A 13,581-nucleotide genomic window follows, 5' to 3' on the forward strand; every position below is an offset into this window, starting at 1 on the left:
TGATGGAATGGTGAAGGGGGGGTGGGCTGGGGGGGTGGGCTGGGGGGGGGAGGGATGGGATGAGGCTGAGGCTGAGGCTGAGGCTGAGGCTGGGGCTGTCGGGACCGGGCAGGCCGCACCGCCCCCTCCCACCCGTCCTGGCCCCCCGCCCAGCGCCCGCCGGCAGCACAGATGGCCCCGCACCTGTCCCGGCAACGAGCCGCGGGGCGGGCGGGGCCGTTCCGGGAGGCGGAGGCGGGGGGGGGACCGGACCGGGCCGGTCCCGGTACAGAGCGAGAGGAGCGGAGGGCTCTGCACGCCCGCCCCGTCGCGGCATCCCCGGGGCGCACCCGGCGACAGCTGCCGCATTCCCCCATTCCCGTCCTCAGCGGGGCGGGGGGGGATCCCGTACCCCTCACCCCTCACCCCACACCCCTCCATCACCCCCCACACCTCGGGACCCCTCCCCACGGCCGGCCCCGACCTCCCCGCTCCCCCCGCCGCCGTCCGCCACGTCGGGCCCCGCGGTGCGGGCGGGGGTGGGGGCAGCCGGGGCAGCTGCCGGCCGGGGGGGCCGGTCCCTCCATCCAGCACATGTGCTGTCACTCAGCCGGCACCGCCGTTATTGTCGCTCCGGGCCGGGGCTGCGCCATGGGGCCCCCGCTGCTGCTCGCCTGCCTGCTCGCCCCGCTCTGCGCCAGGGTAAGGGATGGGGCCGGGAGATGGGGGGCAGCGGGGTGGTGCTGGGGGAGCGGTGGGGTGGGGGGTGCGGGGTCCAGGCCCCCACGGTTGTACTTTTGTGGGGGTGGCAGGATGGGGTTCTGGGGCACTGTGGTATTTCTCACCCTGTAGGTGGGAGAATAATGAGATGGGACTGGAGGGGGGGGCTTGGAATCACCCCGCTGCCCTCAGCTTCCCTCCCCCGCCCCCCCAGCAGTGCTGCTGGACCCCCCACACCTCACTACCCATGTGGAGCTGCTCAGTATGGCCTCAGCCCTGAGTACTGTGAGGCCGTTGGGGCTCTGGTCTGGGCCCTACAGCCCTGGGGGGGGCTGTCAGACGGTGGTTGCTCCCCATTGCGCTGCCACCCCTCCCCACCCGCCCTGAGTTCCCACAAAGGGGGGTGGTTGTCCTGGGGGTGGATGGACAGAGGCTGTGGGTCGGCCCCATTTCAGCCTCACTGCGACTCCCCCTGCCCCACAGCGCAGCTCTGCACCTCACTGTGACCACCCTGCAGCCCCCCCGTAACCCCTGCTCCTCTTCCTAACCCCTCCATAGCCCCCAGCCCTGTGCTCCTGACCCATGCGAACACATACCTCCTTCCTCCCCAACATCCCCCCCCCCCTGCAGGATACCAGCATGGCCCTGGGCAGCCCCCCCAGCTGGCGGCACCACGAGGGGTCCCGGCGGGTGAAGAGAGCCTGGGTGATCCCCCCCATCAGCATCTCCGAGAACCACAAACGCATCCCCCACCTCCTGGTGCAGGTAGGCAGGGCCGGGGGAGAACAGAGGGACCCCCATGGCACGGGGGTGGGAACAACCCTCAGCCCCATCCCTCCTTCCCCCCCCCGTGCAGATAAAGTCAGACAAGCAGCAGCCCGGGGGGGTGATCTACAGCATCAAGGGGCCGGGGGTGGACGAGGAGCCCCTGGGCATCTTCTCCATCGATAAGTTCAGCGGCAAAGTGTTCCTCAATGCCACGCTGGACCGCGAGCAGAACGACCGGTTCCGGGTAAGGACACTGCACAGCCGTGTGCCCCCCCTGCCCCGAGCTGCCCCCCAGCCCCGTCCCTGTGTGCCCACAGCTGAAGGCCTTCGCTCTGGACCTGGGGGGCACAACACTGGAAGACCCCACGGACCTGGAGATCATCGTGGTGGACCAGAACGACAACCGGCCGCTGTTCCGCCACGACGTCTTCACCGGGCGCGTGGTGGAGGGGGCTGCGCCAGGTGGGTCCGGGCTTGGGGGGGGTGATGGGGTGGGGGGGCACAACTCGGCCCCATAAGTCACCCCCCAGCCCTGTGGTGACTGCAGGGACCTGCGTGCTGACGGTGGAGGCCACTGATGCTGATGACCCCGAGACAGACAACGCGGCGCTGCGGTTCTCCATCCTGGAGCAGGGCCACGGGGACATGTTCAGCATCAACGCCTCCACCGGGGAGATCTGCACCGCGCGGGATGGCCTGGACCGTGAGGTTGGGGGGTTTCCAAGGCCATGTGTGGGGCCAGGTGTGGGGTGGGATCCCTATGGATGGCGGGCTCAGCGCCGTCCCCATCCCTGTAGGCCGTGGGGGTGTACAACCTGACAGTGCAGGCGGCTGACATGTCCGGGGATGGGCTGACCACCACCGCCACCGCCGTCATCTACCTGGAGGACGTCAATGACAACGCCCCCGAGTTCACCAAGGAGGAGGTGGTCGGGGCGGGCAGGGCTGAGTGTGGGGCCGCAGCCCCCAGGTAGGAGCCAACCCCCCATATCCCCCCCTGCTCCCGCAGTTCTCCATGGAGGTGGAGGAGCAGGCGGTGGGTGCGGAGGTGGGTCGCGTGCTGGTGCACGACAAGGACCTGGCGGGATCCCCCAACTGGGCGGCCAAGTTCACCATCCTGGAGGGCGACCCCGAGGGGGCGTTCACCATCCGCACCGACCCGCACACCAACGACGGCGTGCTGGCCGTGGCCAAGGTGCGTTGCGGTGCGTTGCGGGGCGGGGGGATGCGGTACGGGCAGCCCGGTCTCTGACTCCTCACCCCGCCCCCTGCGCAGCCGCTGGACCACGAGGTTCGGGACCGGTTCCAGCTGACGGTGTCGGTGCAGAACCAGCGGCCGCTGGAGCCGGGGGCGGCGAGCAGCCCGCGGGCCGTGGCCACGGTGCGGGTGCGGGTGCGGGACGTCAACGAGGCGCCCGTCTTTAGAGAGAACCCGCGGCGCGTCACCGTGTTGGAAGGGGCCCCCCCGGGCACCGCCGTCACCACGTACACCGCCAGCGACCCCGACACGCGCCGCCTGCAGACCCTGACGTGAGCGTGCGGGATGGGGGGGGTCGTGCGGTGCCTTCGGGCCGCGCACACGGAGGGGGCTCACAACGTAACGCCGCCGTTCCTCCAGCTACGCGCTGCTGTACGACCCGGCGGGGTGGCTGCAGCTCGACCCGCACACCGGCACCGTGCGAACCCAGCGGGAGCTGCGGGACCCGTCCGCCTTCCTGCAGGGCGGCTGGTACATCGCGCTGCTGCTCGCCCGCGATGACGGTGACCGTCCCTTCACCCCCCCGCTCTGTCTCCCCGCACCTTTGAGCGCCCCCCGTGACCATCCTCTCCGTGTCCCCCCCCCCACCCCCAGCCGACCCTCCTCTCTCGGCCACGGGCACGCTGTCCATTGAGATCGTGGAGGTGAACGACCACGCTCCGCAGCTGCAGCCGACGTCGGGGGCTGTTTGCGGGCGGCCGGGCCGGGGGGGGACCCTTCTGCTGGGGGCCAGCGACCGGGACCGGCCCCCCCACGGAGCGCCCTTCCACTTCCAGCTCAGCCCCCAGCAACCGCAGCTCGCCCGCAACTGGAGCGTCACCCGCTACAACGGTGAGGGCGGAGGGGGGTGGGTCGGGGGCCCTCCATACTGGGGGGGTCCCGCTGACCCCCTGCCCCCTTCGTCCCCCCGGCAGTGACGCACGCGGTGCTGGCCGTGCTGGCAGAGCTGCCCGCCGGGCCCTATTCGCTGCCTTTGCTACTGCGGGACTCCGGGACCCCCCCCCGGGAGCAGCAGCAGCTGCTCAACGTCTCCGTGTGTCCGTGCGGCCGCGACGGGCTCTGCGAGGACGGGGTCCTGGCGGCCACCAGCGCCGGGGTCGGGGTCGCCCTGGAGGCCGTCGTGGTCATCGTGGGCAGCGCCGTCCTCCTCCTGAGTGAGTGGCCCCGCAGAGCCCCCACCGCCCACCCCATCCCCGCCGCAACCCCAGCCCCACTCCTGCACCTGCGTGGCCCCCCACGTCCCTCCAACTCCTCGTCTCAAGCTCCGCCACCCAACCCGTCCCCTGCATCCCACCTCACTCAACCTTCCCCCCCCTCCCTCCCCGCCCTGTGCCCCATCTCGTGGATCCTCCGACCCCCCCCCCTCCATCCCGCAGTGTTGGTTCTGCTGGGGGTCGCTCAGGTCCGGACCCGGCGCCGGGCGCATCGGCGGGGGCTGCTGCAGCGCTGGGGGGACGATGTGCGGGACAACGTCCTCAACTACGACGAGCAGGGGGGCGGCGAGGAGGACCAGGTGGGGGCAGCGGGACGGGGGTCGGGGTGGGGGGAGGAGGACGGGGATGTCGGTCTCATTGTCCCCTTCCCGACCCCACGCCCCGCAGGACGCCTACGATCTGACCCAGCTCCGCCACCCCCCGCCCCACGGCCGCCCCCCCCTGCGTAGGGACGCGCCGCTGCGCTCCGCCACCCCCCCGGGCCCCTCCCGGCGCCCACCCCGCGGCCCCTCCGACATCGAGGATTTCATCAACGAGGTGGGACGCGGCGCCGCCCCCACCCCCGTCCTCGCCCCGTATCCCACGGGGGGTGACGGTGCCGCCCCGTGTCCCGCAGGGGTTGGAGGCGGCTGACAGCGACCCCAGCGTTCCCCCCTACGACACCGCGCTCATCTACGACTACGAGGGCTCGGGCTCGGCGGGCAGCGCGCTCAGCTCCATCGTCTCCAGCCTGACGGACGCGGACCAGGACTACGATTATCTGCGGGAGTGGGGGCCGCGCTTCCGACGACTGGCCGATCTCTATGGGCCGTGAAGGACCCCCCCCATGTCCAGCAGCCGGGTGGCTCTGAGCGCAGCGGGTGCCGCTGCCGGGCCCCGCAATGGGGAGGGTCCCCCCTCCTCCCCCAATAAAGCTCCCGCCCCGGCTGTACCCCCCCGAGTACAAACAAAGGCACTTTTATTGGCTGCATTCCTCCCCCACTCCCCCCCCGCCCCATCGGGGCATCACCCCCCGCCCCAGGACTCCCAGCAGCGCTCCTCCAGGGGCAGGATCCGGCCCAGCGATGTGGGGGCGGAGGGGTGGGCACGGGGATGGGGGGCTCGGAGCAGCGGGGGCCCAGCGCTGACCCCTTTCCACTGGGGAAGGGGTGTCTGCGTGCACCCAGCGCTGGGCCTGCCCCAATCCTCCCCCCCCCCTTCGGCCCGGTAGAATTGGGAGCCCCCCCGGGGGCTGTGGCTACGTCTCGGTGGGACCCGCAGGGCCGCGGCCCGACCCCAGCGCCCTCTGGGCAGAGGGGACGATGCGGGAATAGTCGTGGGGGATCCCGCGGGGGGCCAGCAGGGGGAGGTGATCCTCGCGGGGGGGCCGGCGGAAGAGGGGGGGGCGGCGTTGACTCTCGCCGTCCTGCAGGGAGTGGGGCAGGCGGCGGCCCTGGCTCTCGGGCAGCAGCATGATGCTGAGCACCGCCAGGATGGCGAACGACGCGAACACCAGGTGGTGCAGGAAGAACCCGCGGCTGCTGGCGACGGCGGCGATGGGGGCGGCCGCGGAGCCCACCAGGTTGGCCCCCACCACCAGACCCAGCCCAGCGCCTCTGCGGGGGGAGAATGAGCTGAGAACTGGAGGGGGAGAGAGGGGGAAAAGGACTGGGGAGCACAGGGGGGATGTTGTGGGGGGGGGGGGTTGGGGGCCGCTCACCTGACCACGGTGGGCAGCACCTCGCTGGCGAAGAAGATGCTGAGCATGGTGACGGCGTGCGAGGCGGTGACCCCCAGCACGGACAGCATCAGCACGATGAGCTCCAGGAGGTCTGTGCGGGGAGAGCGGGGGCAGGAGGAGGAGAAGCAGCAGGGTGCAGAGCTCAGCGCCCACAGCCCCCTCCCCCGGCCCCTTACACTGGGTGAGCGCCAGCAGCAGGAGCGAGGCGGTGCCGGTCAGCACCGTGCACAGCAGCAGCACAGAGCGACGCCCGCAGCGCTCCGCGGTGACACAGAGGAAAAGACACGCGGCCGCCTCGGGACCCCGCAACGCGAAGTATGCGGGGAAGAAACGAGGGAGGTGAGGGGCCAGATTGCGGGAGAAGCAGTGCCGGATACCGGAGCCGATGAACCTGCGGGGTGAAGGTCGGGGTGGGGATGGGGGCTGCGATGGGGCGGGTCGGGGATGGGGGGTCCGGGGAGCCCCGCTGCGCTCACGCGGTGAAGCCGAGGATGACGGCGTTCTTCCAGATGACCCTGGTGCCGAAGATCTCGCACACGTTGTGGTAGCGGGGATGCGGGCACTGCTCCGCCAGCGCCTCCAGCTCTGCGTGCACAGAGCTCAGAGCCGGCACGGAACCAGACGGAGCAGGAAGGGGGGGCCCAACCGCCCCCCCCCTTCACGCACCCTCCATGGTGCCGCTCTGCTCCTCGGCCCCGCTCCCCGACAGCGCCCGCAGCGTCTTCCTGGCCCGGTCCAGCTGCTGCGTGGCCAACAGCCAACGAGGGGATTCCAGCAGCAGCGACGGGCACCTGCGGGGGGAACCGGCATCACGGGGTGAGAAAAGGGCTGAGCCCCCCCCACCCCCCGCTGCCACCCCCACCCCGTTCCTGGAAACTCTCAGCTCGAGATCGGAGCAAACATTTACCCACGGCTCACGAGAGCCCCGCAGCCCTTTGATGCCCCGCAGCCCTTTGATGCCCCGCAGCACCCCCTCCCCCCGTGCTCACCACCAACACGCCGCCAGCAGCGCCAGCACGGCCGTCACGGCGCCCTGCAGCACCCGCCAGTCCCGGCACAGCACCGCCAGCCCCGGCAGCAGCAGCTCCCCGGCCAGCCAGGAGAAGCCGGCGATCATCGTCACCTCCAGCCGGTGCGGGGGGTCACACAGCTCCAGCCCTGGTGTGAGACGGGGGGAGGACAAACGGTGCAGCGGGGGGGTCGTGGCCATGGGGCACCCGCAGCCTGCAGGGCCCTGAACCACACAGCACCCCACAGCATCCGACGGCATCCCACCGCATCCCTCAGCATCCCGCATTCCTCAGCATCCGACGGCATCCCACAACACGCCACTTGCTGGCACATCCCGCACCCTGCAGGCTCCCTCAGCTCACAACACGCCACTTGCTGGACCCCGCAGCCCCCCCCCGGCCCCACATCAGCCCCACACCCCGCTCACGTGCCACGTAGAGGGACAGGAAAGCTCCGGCCAGCGCGGCCCCGAAGAGCAGCCGAGCCACCAGCACCATGACAAAGTCAATGGCCAACGCCACGCCGAGCCCCAGCGGCACCGCCAGCCCCAGGGACAGCAGGAACGTGGGGCGGCGGCCAAACCTATGGGGTGAGGAGGTGAGCTGGGCTGGGCACCCTATGGGGGATACCCCAGCAGCCCCCCGCCCCGTTACCTGTCGCAGGCCATGCCCGCAGTGACGCTGCCCAGCGCCCAGCCCAGCAGGTGCGTGGTTTGCTCCAGGGGCACCTTCCATCGTGCAGCACACACCAGGTCCCACTAAGGGGGAGAGGTGGGGGTCCGTTGCCTGGGGGGCTTCTGGGCACCCTCCAACCCACCCAAGGAGTGTCAGACCCCAGGAACACCCTCCAGAGCCCCCTGAGGTCCCTTGGATCCCCACCCCGGACTCCCCAAAGTCCCCAGTCCAGGATCCCTCATGTACCCACAAAGTGCAGGATTCCCCCAGACTCTCCAAGCCCCCCAACCCCTCCCAAGCCCCCACAGGCCCCAGGACTGCAAACCCACTCACATCCCGCACTCCTCAGCTCCTCCCTAACTTAGGGAACCCCCCGGGCTCTTCCCACCCCCCTCCCCAATCCCAGCCCCCCCCCAAGATCCTCCTGAACCCCTCAGAACTCAGGACCCCAACTCTCTCCTGAGCTCAAAAGGACCCCGGATTCCCCTGTGCTCCACACCCCCCCATACACCGTTCACCCCCACCCCGAGACCATTCCAAACTCCCAGCTTCCTCCAAATCCCATAGACCCTAAGAGCCCCAACCCCCCAGAACACAGGAACACCCCCCAGAACCCTTTCAAACCCCTCTCAGGTTTCAGCCCCTCTCAAACCTCCACAAACTCAAGGACCCCCATAACCCCCCCCCACCCTCTGACCCGGTACAAACCTATCCCAGATCCCCCAGACCCACGCACCCAGTTCCCCCCCCATCCCCAAAGCTTACAGACACCCTTACGCCCCTTTAACCCCCTCCCCAGCCCCACAGCCCCCCCAGACCCTCCCGAATCCCCCCCCCAACTCAGCGGCCCCTATAAACCCCAACCCCGGCACAATCCCAAATCCCCCCAACCCTCCCCTTCCTCCGTGTTCCCCGCAGACCTCGGTGACCAGATTGGAGCGCAGCCCTGCGGCGGGCATCGCGTAGTGCCACCCTCGTGTGCACGGCCCGGTGCCGTTGGGCGGAGCGGCGGTTCCGCGGTACCGGTAGAGCTGACACGGGCTCCATCCGGATCGGAGCCTCGGGACGGCGGCTCGGAGCAGAGCGGACCCCGCCAGGCGGCGCAACGACGGCGGCAGCAGCGCGGGGTCGGGGCGGCAGCGATGCGGGGGTTCGGCTCCCAGCGCCCAGCCCAGCGCCCAGCCCAGCGCCAGAGCCGCGCACGGAGCCGACCCCGCGGCCGCCCGCCGTTCCCACCGCCCCCACCCCCCGGTCCCCCCGGTCCCGACGCCGCCGCCGCCATCCGTTCGGCCCAGCAGGTGAGGGCGGGGACCTCCCGCTGTGCCCACCCCTGGGCCGGGCTCTGCCCCCCGACCGCCCCCGAGGGACACGAGTTGGGTTCGAGGGGTTTGGAGCCGAGCGGGGCTCGGGGGGGGGGGGGGGGGGGGGGGGGGGTTTGTGTGTGCGTGGGGGGGTCAGTGGGCTCAGAGAGATCAGGGGTCTCAATGGGCTCAGAGGGGTCGGGGGGCTCAGTAGGGTCAGAGGGGTCGGGGGCTCAATGGGCTCAATGGGCCCAGCGGGGTCAGGGGGCTCAGTGGGCTCAATGGGGTCACAGTGCTCAGTGGGGTCAGAGGGCTCAGGGGCTTAATGGGCTCAGAAGGGTCGAGGGGGTCAGTAGGGTCAGAGGCTCAGGGACTTAATGGGCTCAAAGAGGGGTTGCAGGGCTCAGTGGGCTCAGAGGGCTCAGTGGGGTCAGAGAGCTCAGTGGGCTCAATAGGCTGAGGGGTCAGGGGGCTCAGTGGGCTCAATGGGTTCAGGAGGGTCAGAAGCTCAGGGGCTTAATGGGCTCAATGAGGGGTCTGGGGGCTCAGTAGGGTCAGAGGGCTTGGGGGCTTAATGGATTCAGTGGGCTCAGAGGGGTTGCAGGGCTCAGTGGGGTCCGAGAGCTCAGTGGGCTCAATGGGCTCAGAGGGGTCAGGGGGCTCAGAGGGTTCAATGGGCTCAGAGGGGTAGGGGGGCTCAATGGGCTCAATGGGTTCAATGGGCTCAGTGGGCTCAATGGGCTCAGAGGGGTCGCAGTGCTCAGTGGGGCTGTGCTGCTCCCCCGGCAGCGCTGCTGGACCGTAGAGACGAAGGTAATTTTAATTAATTTATTTATTTCTTTACACATAACTGAAAGTGATGTTACAGTACATAAGTTATTTACAACTGTGCAGTAATGTGTTGCAAAATAAATTATCTAGAAGGCAGCAAAAGTACATTGTTAATGTATATAAAAACTGTACAGCATTTATGGGATACAATTTTTCTTTATATGAGTATTGGCTCTGTAGTGTTTTTCAAGTTATGTTCTCAGAAAGAGAAACGAAATGCCCAAGATTAAAGGAAAAAAAAAAAATATATATATATATAAACCACATGGATTTGACTCCATTAAAAACACAGTTGGCAAAGTCCTTTCTCTGCGTTACCGCCGCCCATCGCCGGACTCTGCTGGGCATTGCTGGGCACTGCTGGGCATTGCTGGGCACTGCCGGGCCCCGCTGCCCGCCCCGCAGTGCTGCCCGTGGGCACCGCTGTCCTTTGTCCCCGGTTGTGTCTCTGCGTGTGGCTTCTTTTGACTCAGTCTTTGTGTTTTTTGAGACATCCCCGGGATGGATGGAAGAGAAAATCGCCCCCTGTCCCCCCCCGTGGTCTCCTCTCCGTGAGCTGAGCGCTGTGCCCACGCAGCAGCTCCTGCAGCACCACCTGCTGCTCCTGCCCCCCGCCGGCCACGGAGGGGCTGCGCCGTCAGTCCGGCACTGAGGGGCCGCGCTGTGAAGAAAGTGCAATTGGTTGTTTTCGGTTCTTATTGGGTTGGTCGGTTGGTTTTGCTTGTTTTGTCGTCTTTCTGCCGATAGCTGCTTCCTCCTCCTCTGACCAAGGGATTCATCAGCAAGCGGGAAGGGTGAATGTGAGCGCGACCGCCCGACCTCGGAGGGCTCCGTCCGTGCCAGTGTTCAGTGACGTCTCCCGGTGCACAACTGTCATGCCGGCAACAGCACAAAGTCATCGTTCACGTCGACCATTGGCACGTAGAAGGAGGGCACCTCGTTGACGCAGAGGGATTTGTGCCCCGCCGGGTCCAACTCCTGCACCTTCAGCTGCCACTCCATCCTCTGCACCGCGTTCAGCGCCGCGGCCTCGTGCTGCTGCCGCATCAGCAGGCACGTCTGCAGGACAAGGGGACAGATGGGGGTGAGGGCAGGAAGGGGACACTGCACAGCCCTGGGGAGGACGTGTGAGATCCTTGTCTACCTGAGGCCTTCCAAAGGGAAGCAGCTCTTTTCTTTCATTTCTGTGGCTGCTGTACTTAGGCTTGTCCTCGTTTCCTGTAGCTAAAGACTTTACCACCCTGCTATTACCATCCCATTACAGAGCCATGCAGCACAGCGAGGGAGGTGCAGCAGCTTTGGAAGCTGTGAGCACTCTGAGCTCTGACCCCGTGCCAGCAGCACTCAATGACCAAGAGCAGGGAGCTGCTCCCTGCACAGAGCTGCCACCTCCCTGTCACAAGTGGCCCAATGTCCCCCCTGGGTTTGCCTGCCCAGAGCCCTGCACAGCACTCTGGACTCTGCCCCAGTTCCCAGTTTGCTGCAGGTTCTGAGCTTGCTGTAGCCAGCCACGAGCAGCCCTGGGAGCGAGCAGAGCAGGGGGGTTCAGGATGACAACACAGCAACAGCGGCCAGACAGGTGGCTCCAAGCAGGACGTGTCCCCATCCCCTGGTTCTTGCTGCAGAGCTTTTGGAAGCCACAAGAATGCAGCTCCCAAAGCTGTGCCCACCCCACGGCACTGAGCAGTGGGATCTGTGCCCAGCACTGCACCCACAGCCCTTACCTTCATCCGGTCGTACTTGTCGTCCACGTCTTGCAGCCAGGAAATGAACTGCCGTGCGTTGAAGCGGTCCCTGACCGACTTGTTTTCGTCTCCCTGAGCAGAAGGGAATGACGTGGGAGATGGGTTATTTACCTTCAGCACTCCAAGGTCTAACAGGCCGTGCTCAAAGCCCTCTCACAGCACACGTTCACCACAGTCAGAGCTGGGAGGGGGTGGGGGGAAGGCCACAGGAGCACACCCTGACATGCAGGCACTGCCCACTCTGTGCATGGTGCAGGGGATACATCAGCATTCCCAGAACCCAGCACAATTCCTTCCCAGCAGCACAGAACCCCTTGTGCAGAGGAAGGGATCCCATGTCATGTGTGCTGAGAGCAGCCCGGCATTTTCCAAGCTGGTGTTCAGATTACCTTAACGCTTTTCTCCCTGTAACTCAACCCAGATAAACCCATCTGCTTGGGGTCTTGCACAGCTCCCCAGAGACAGCCCTGTGCCTGCAGGCAGGCACTACTGACCTGATTTTCTAGAGGCATGTTGTAGACCTCGGAGTCCAGCAGCATGGTGCAGGCACTGAAGGGCACAGCCTGGTTGGCAATAGTCCGTGCTGCCCGACAGTGCACTCTCAGAATCTCCTGCTCACAGGAGACAATGAGCTTCTCCTGGGGGAGAGCAAACACAGCAGTGAGCATGGCAGCCTCAGTTTCTCTCAGCAAAGGAAATTCAGGGCTTTGACCCCAGCAAGAGCTGCTGGCACTGCCCCTTACCCGCTCGATGCTGTGCTGGAGCCTCAGCTTCCCCCTGACGGCCTCCTGCTGCTTGAACAGCTCCTTCAGGGGCTCTGCCAGCGACGGCGGCGGGGCGATCTGCGGGGACACAACGGGGCAGTTAGGAAACACTGCTGTGGTCAGGCAGCAGCATGAGCTGCCCAGTGAGCTGGGGGTCACCAGCCCTGGAGGAGGCCAAGAACCACAGAGATGTGGCGTTTGGGCCCTGAACTGCTGTGGGAAGGAGCAGGCAGGTGTGAGCTCAGATACACTCACTGTGGTGCTGGGCAGGTGAAGGGTGTGCTAACTCATCGGACTAGAACTGCATGGACTGTGCTGCATGGGTGTCAGAAATAGCTGGGGTTCCTGACCCTGTCTGCAGCAGGGGGGGGGCAGTCACACTGACCTCCTGCAGGATCCTGGAGTCACTGCCTGCAGCATCACACATCCACAGAGCACATATGTGCTGAGCAGCAGAGGAAGGTGGATCCCACTGCCAAGCAGTGTGTGCTGTCAGCAGGTCCAACTGCAGTGCTCAGCGGACAAAGGCAGCAGCATAGAGCAGCCATCATGCACTCTCCTAGGTTCATCACCCAATTACTGCACTGCCTTTAAAAGCCATTTTGCCTTCTGGCCTCAAATCCAATGCATTCGTACCACCCTTCTCTAAAACCTGAACAAATCTCAGGCTCCTGAGCACAACCTAAGGTCTTCTCTGCAAAAAAACATCTCAGTGGATGCATTTACCACACACCCATCTGTACCTCAAGGCTTCATCCTGTCACTGAGCACTGTCCATAAGTACAGGAAAGGCACCACTGGGCACCAGGGAGGTGCTCAGGGTGTACTGGGGGATAACGTGGCTGTGCTGGCAGACAGGGCAGAGCCTCAGTGCTGCATTTTGACACTGCAGACAAAGAGAGGGGACTCACCACGGGGATGTGGAGCTTGCTCAGTGGTTTGCCATCCAGCAGGTAGGAGCCCGTGTAGGTGACGTACTCGGCGTAGCACTGTGGAGCCTGGGGGGTGATGTAGCAGAGGATTTTCCGCTTCTCTTCGATCTTTTTCCTGATCTGGAGGTACTCGAAGTAGGGGTTGGATCTGTCGCTGTGGTACGGTTCGATGTCGTCCAGTTTGATGGCGTCGACGATAGCTGCCAGGGTCTGCTGGATCATCTCGCGGGTCTGCTGGGTGGACGTGTTGATCTGCTGCTGTAGCTGTTGGTTGGAGCGTTGGAAGCGGCGCTTCCGTGGGTGCTGCGCCTGGGAATCGTCCTCCTCGGTGCCGCGGCCCTTGGTGCGGGTGGTGGGCGCGGGGACGGGAGCAAATTCCTTCTCAGCAGCTGCAGCGTTCTGCTTGTTTTGGTTGGCAAGCATCTGCGCCCGGTTCCTGGTAATCCGTTGAGGAATCTCTTCTATTTTGGGGGGTTTGGGAGCTTCTGCTACCGGTTTCTGCACTGGCTCAACGACTTCTGCCGGAGCCGGAGGGGCCTCGGGCTGTGAGGAAGGGCCCTGGCTCCCGGTGCGCCCTGCCGCGCTCTCGGGGCTGGTGCTGCCCTCAGTGGGGGCTGCAGGAGGAGCGGAGCTGCCCTCCACCACCGCAGCGGCCGGCTCATAC

The 13,581-nt window shown here is 66.3% G+C and overlaps 3 protein-coding genes across 3 annotated transcripts in view; 1 reads left to right on the forward strand and 2 right to left on the reverse strand.

Moving 5' to 3' along the window:
- Positions 1–156: 156 nt before the first annotated feature.
- On the forward strand, positions 157–4,887 carry CDH15 (cadherin 15). The gene is given in 16 exon segments (XM_015874409.2): positions 157–196; positions 199–517; positions 519–681; positions 1,330–1,464; positions 1,556–1,711; positions 1,785–1,929; positions 2,015–2,175; positions 2,265–2,393; positions 2,477–2,662; positions 2,744–2,997; positions 3,086–3,228; positions 3,320–3,556; positions 3,640–3,879; positions 4,102–4,238; positions 4,327–4,476; positions 4,556–4,887. Coding segments are annotated over 16 exon segments (2,778 nt in total). The 5' UTR covers positions 157–171; the 3' UTR covers positions 4,754–4,887.
- Positions 4,888–4,905: 18 nt separating this feature from the next.
- Positions 4,906–8,377, reverse strand: SLC22A31 (solute carrier family 22 member 31). The gene is made up of 9 exons (XM_015874410.2): positions 8,265–8,377; positions 7,324–7,427; positions 7,098–7,252; positions 6,649–6,817; positions 6,326–6,450; positions 6,136–6,244; positions 5,836–6,050; positions 5,639–5,750; positions 4,906–5,534 (listed from the first exon to the last, which is right to left on the reverse strand). Exons 1-9 carry the CDS (start codon positions 8,301–8,303, stop codon positions 5,177–5,179), a joined length of 1,386 nt encoding a protein of 461 aa, XP_015729896.1. The 5' UTR covers positions 8,304–8,377; the 3' UTR covers positions 4,906–5,176.
- Positions 8,378–9,459: 1,082 nt separating this feature from the next.
- ANKRD11 (ankyrin repeat domain 11) overlaps positions 9,460–13,581 on the reverse strand; it is a 70,576-nt gene continuing 66,454 nt past the window's right edge. The window contains 5 exon segments of the mRNA XM_015874364.2: positions 9,460–10,535; positions 11,201–11,293; positions 11,716–11,859; positions 11,965–12,063; positions 12,897–13,579. Of these exon segments, the coding sequence (XP_015729850.1) occupies positions 10,350–10,535; positions 11,201–11,293; positions 11,716–11,859; positions 11,965–12,063; positions 12,897–13,579 (1,205 nt within the window). The 3' untranslated portion in view covers positions 9,460–10,349.

The sequence above is a fragment of the Coturnix japonica genome, chromosome 11 (assembly GCF_001577835.2).
Source record: "Coturnix japonica isolate 7356 chromosome 11, Coturnix japonica 2.1, whole genome shotgun sequence".
NCBI classification, from domain to species: Eukaryota; Metazoa; Chordata; class Aves; order Galliformes; family Phasianidae; genus Coturnix; species Coturnix japonica.

Excerpts from the sequence above, each read along its gene's own strand:
- SLC22A31 (XM_015874410.2), bottom strand. The coding sequence starts at position 8,303 with ATGCCCGCCGCAGGGCTGCGCTCCAATCTGGTCACCGAG. Across the intron at positions 6,451-6,648 it reads CTGCTGGCGGCGTGTTGGTG|GTGCCCGTCGCTGCTGCTGG; the intron begins GTGAGCACGGGG and ends TTCCCCCCGCAG. Across the intron at positions 6,051-6,135 it reads GTCATCCTCGGCTTCACCGC|GTTCATCGGCTCCGGTATCC; the intron begins GTGAGCGCAGCG and ends TTCACCCCGCAG.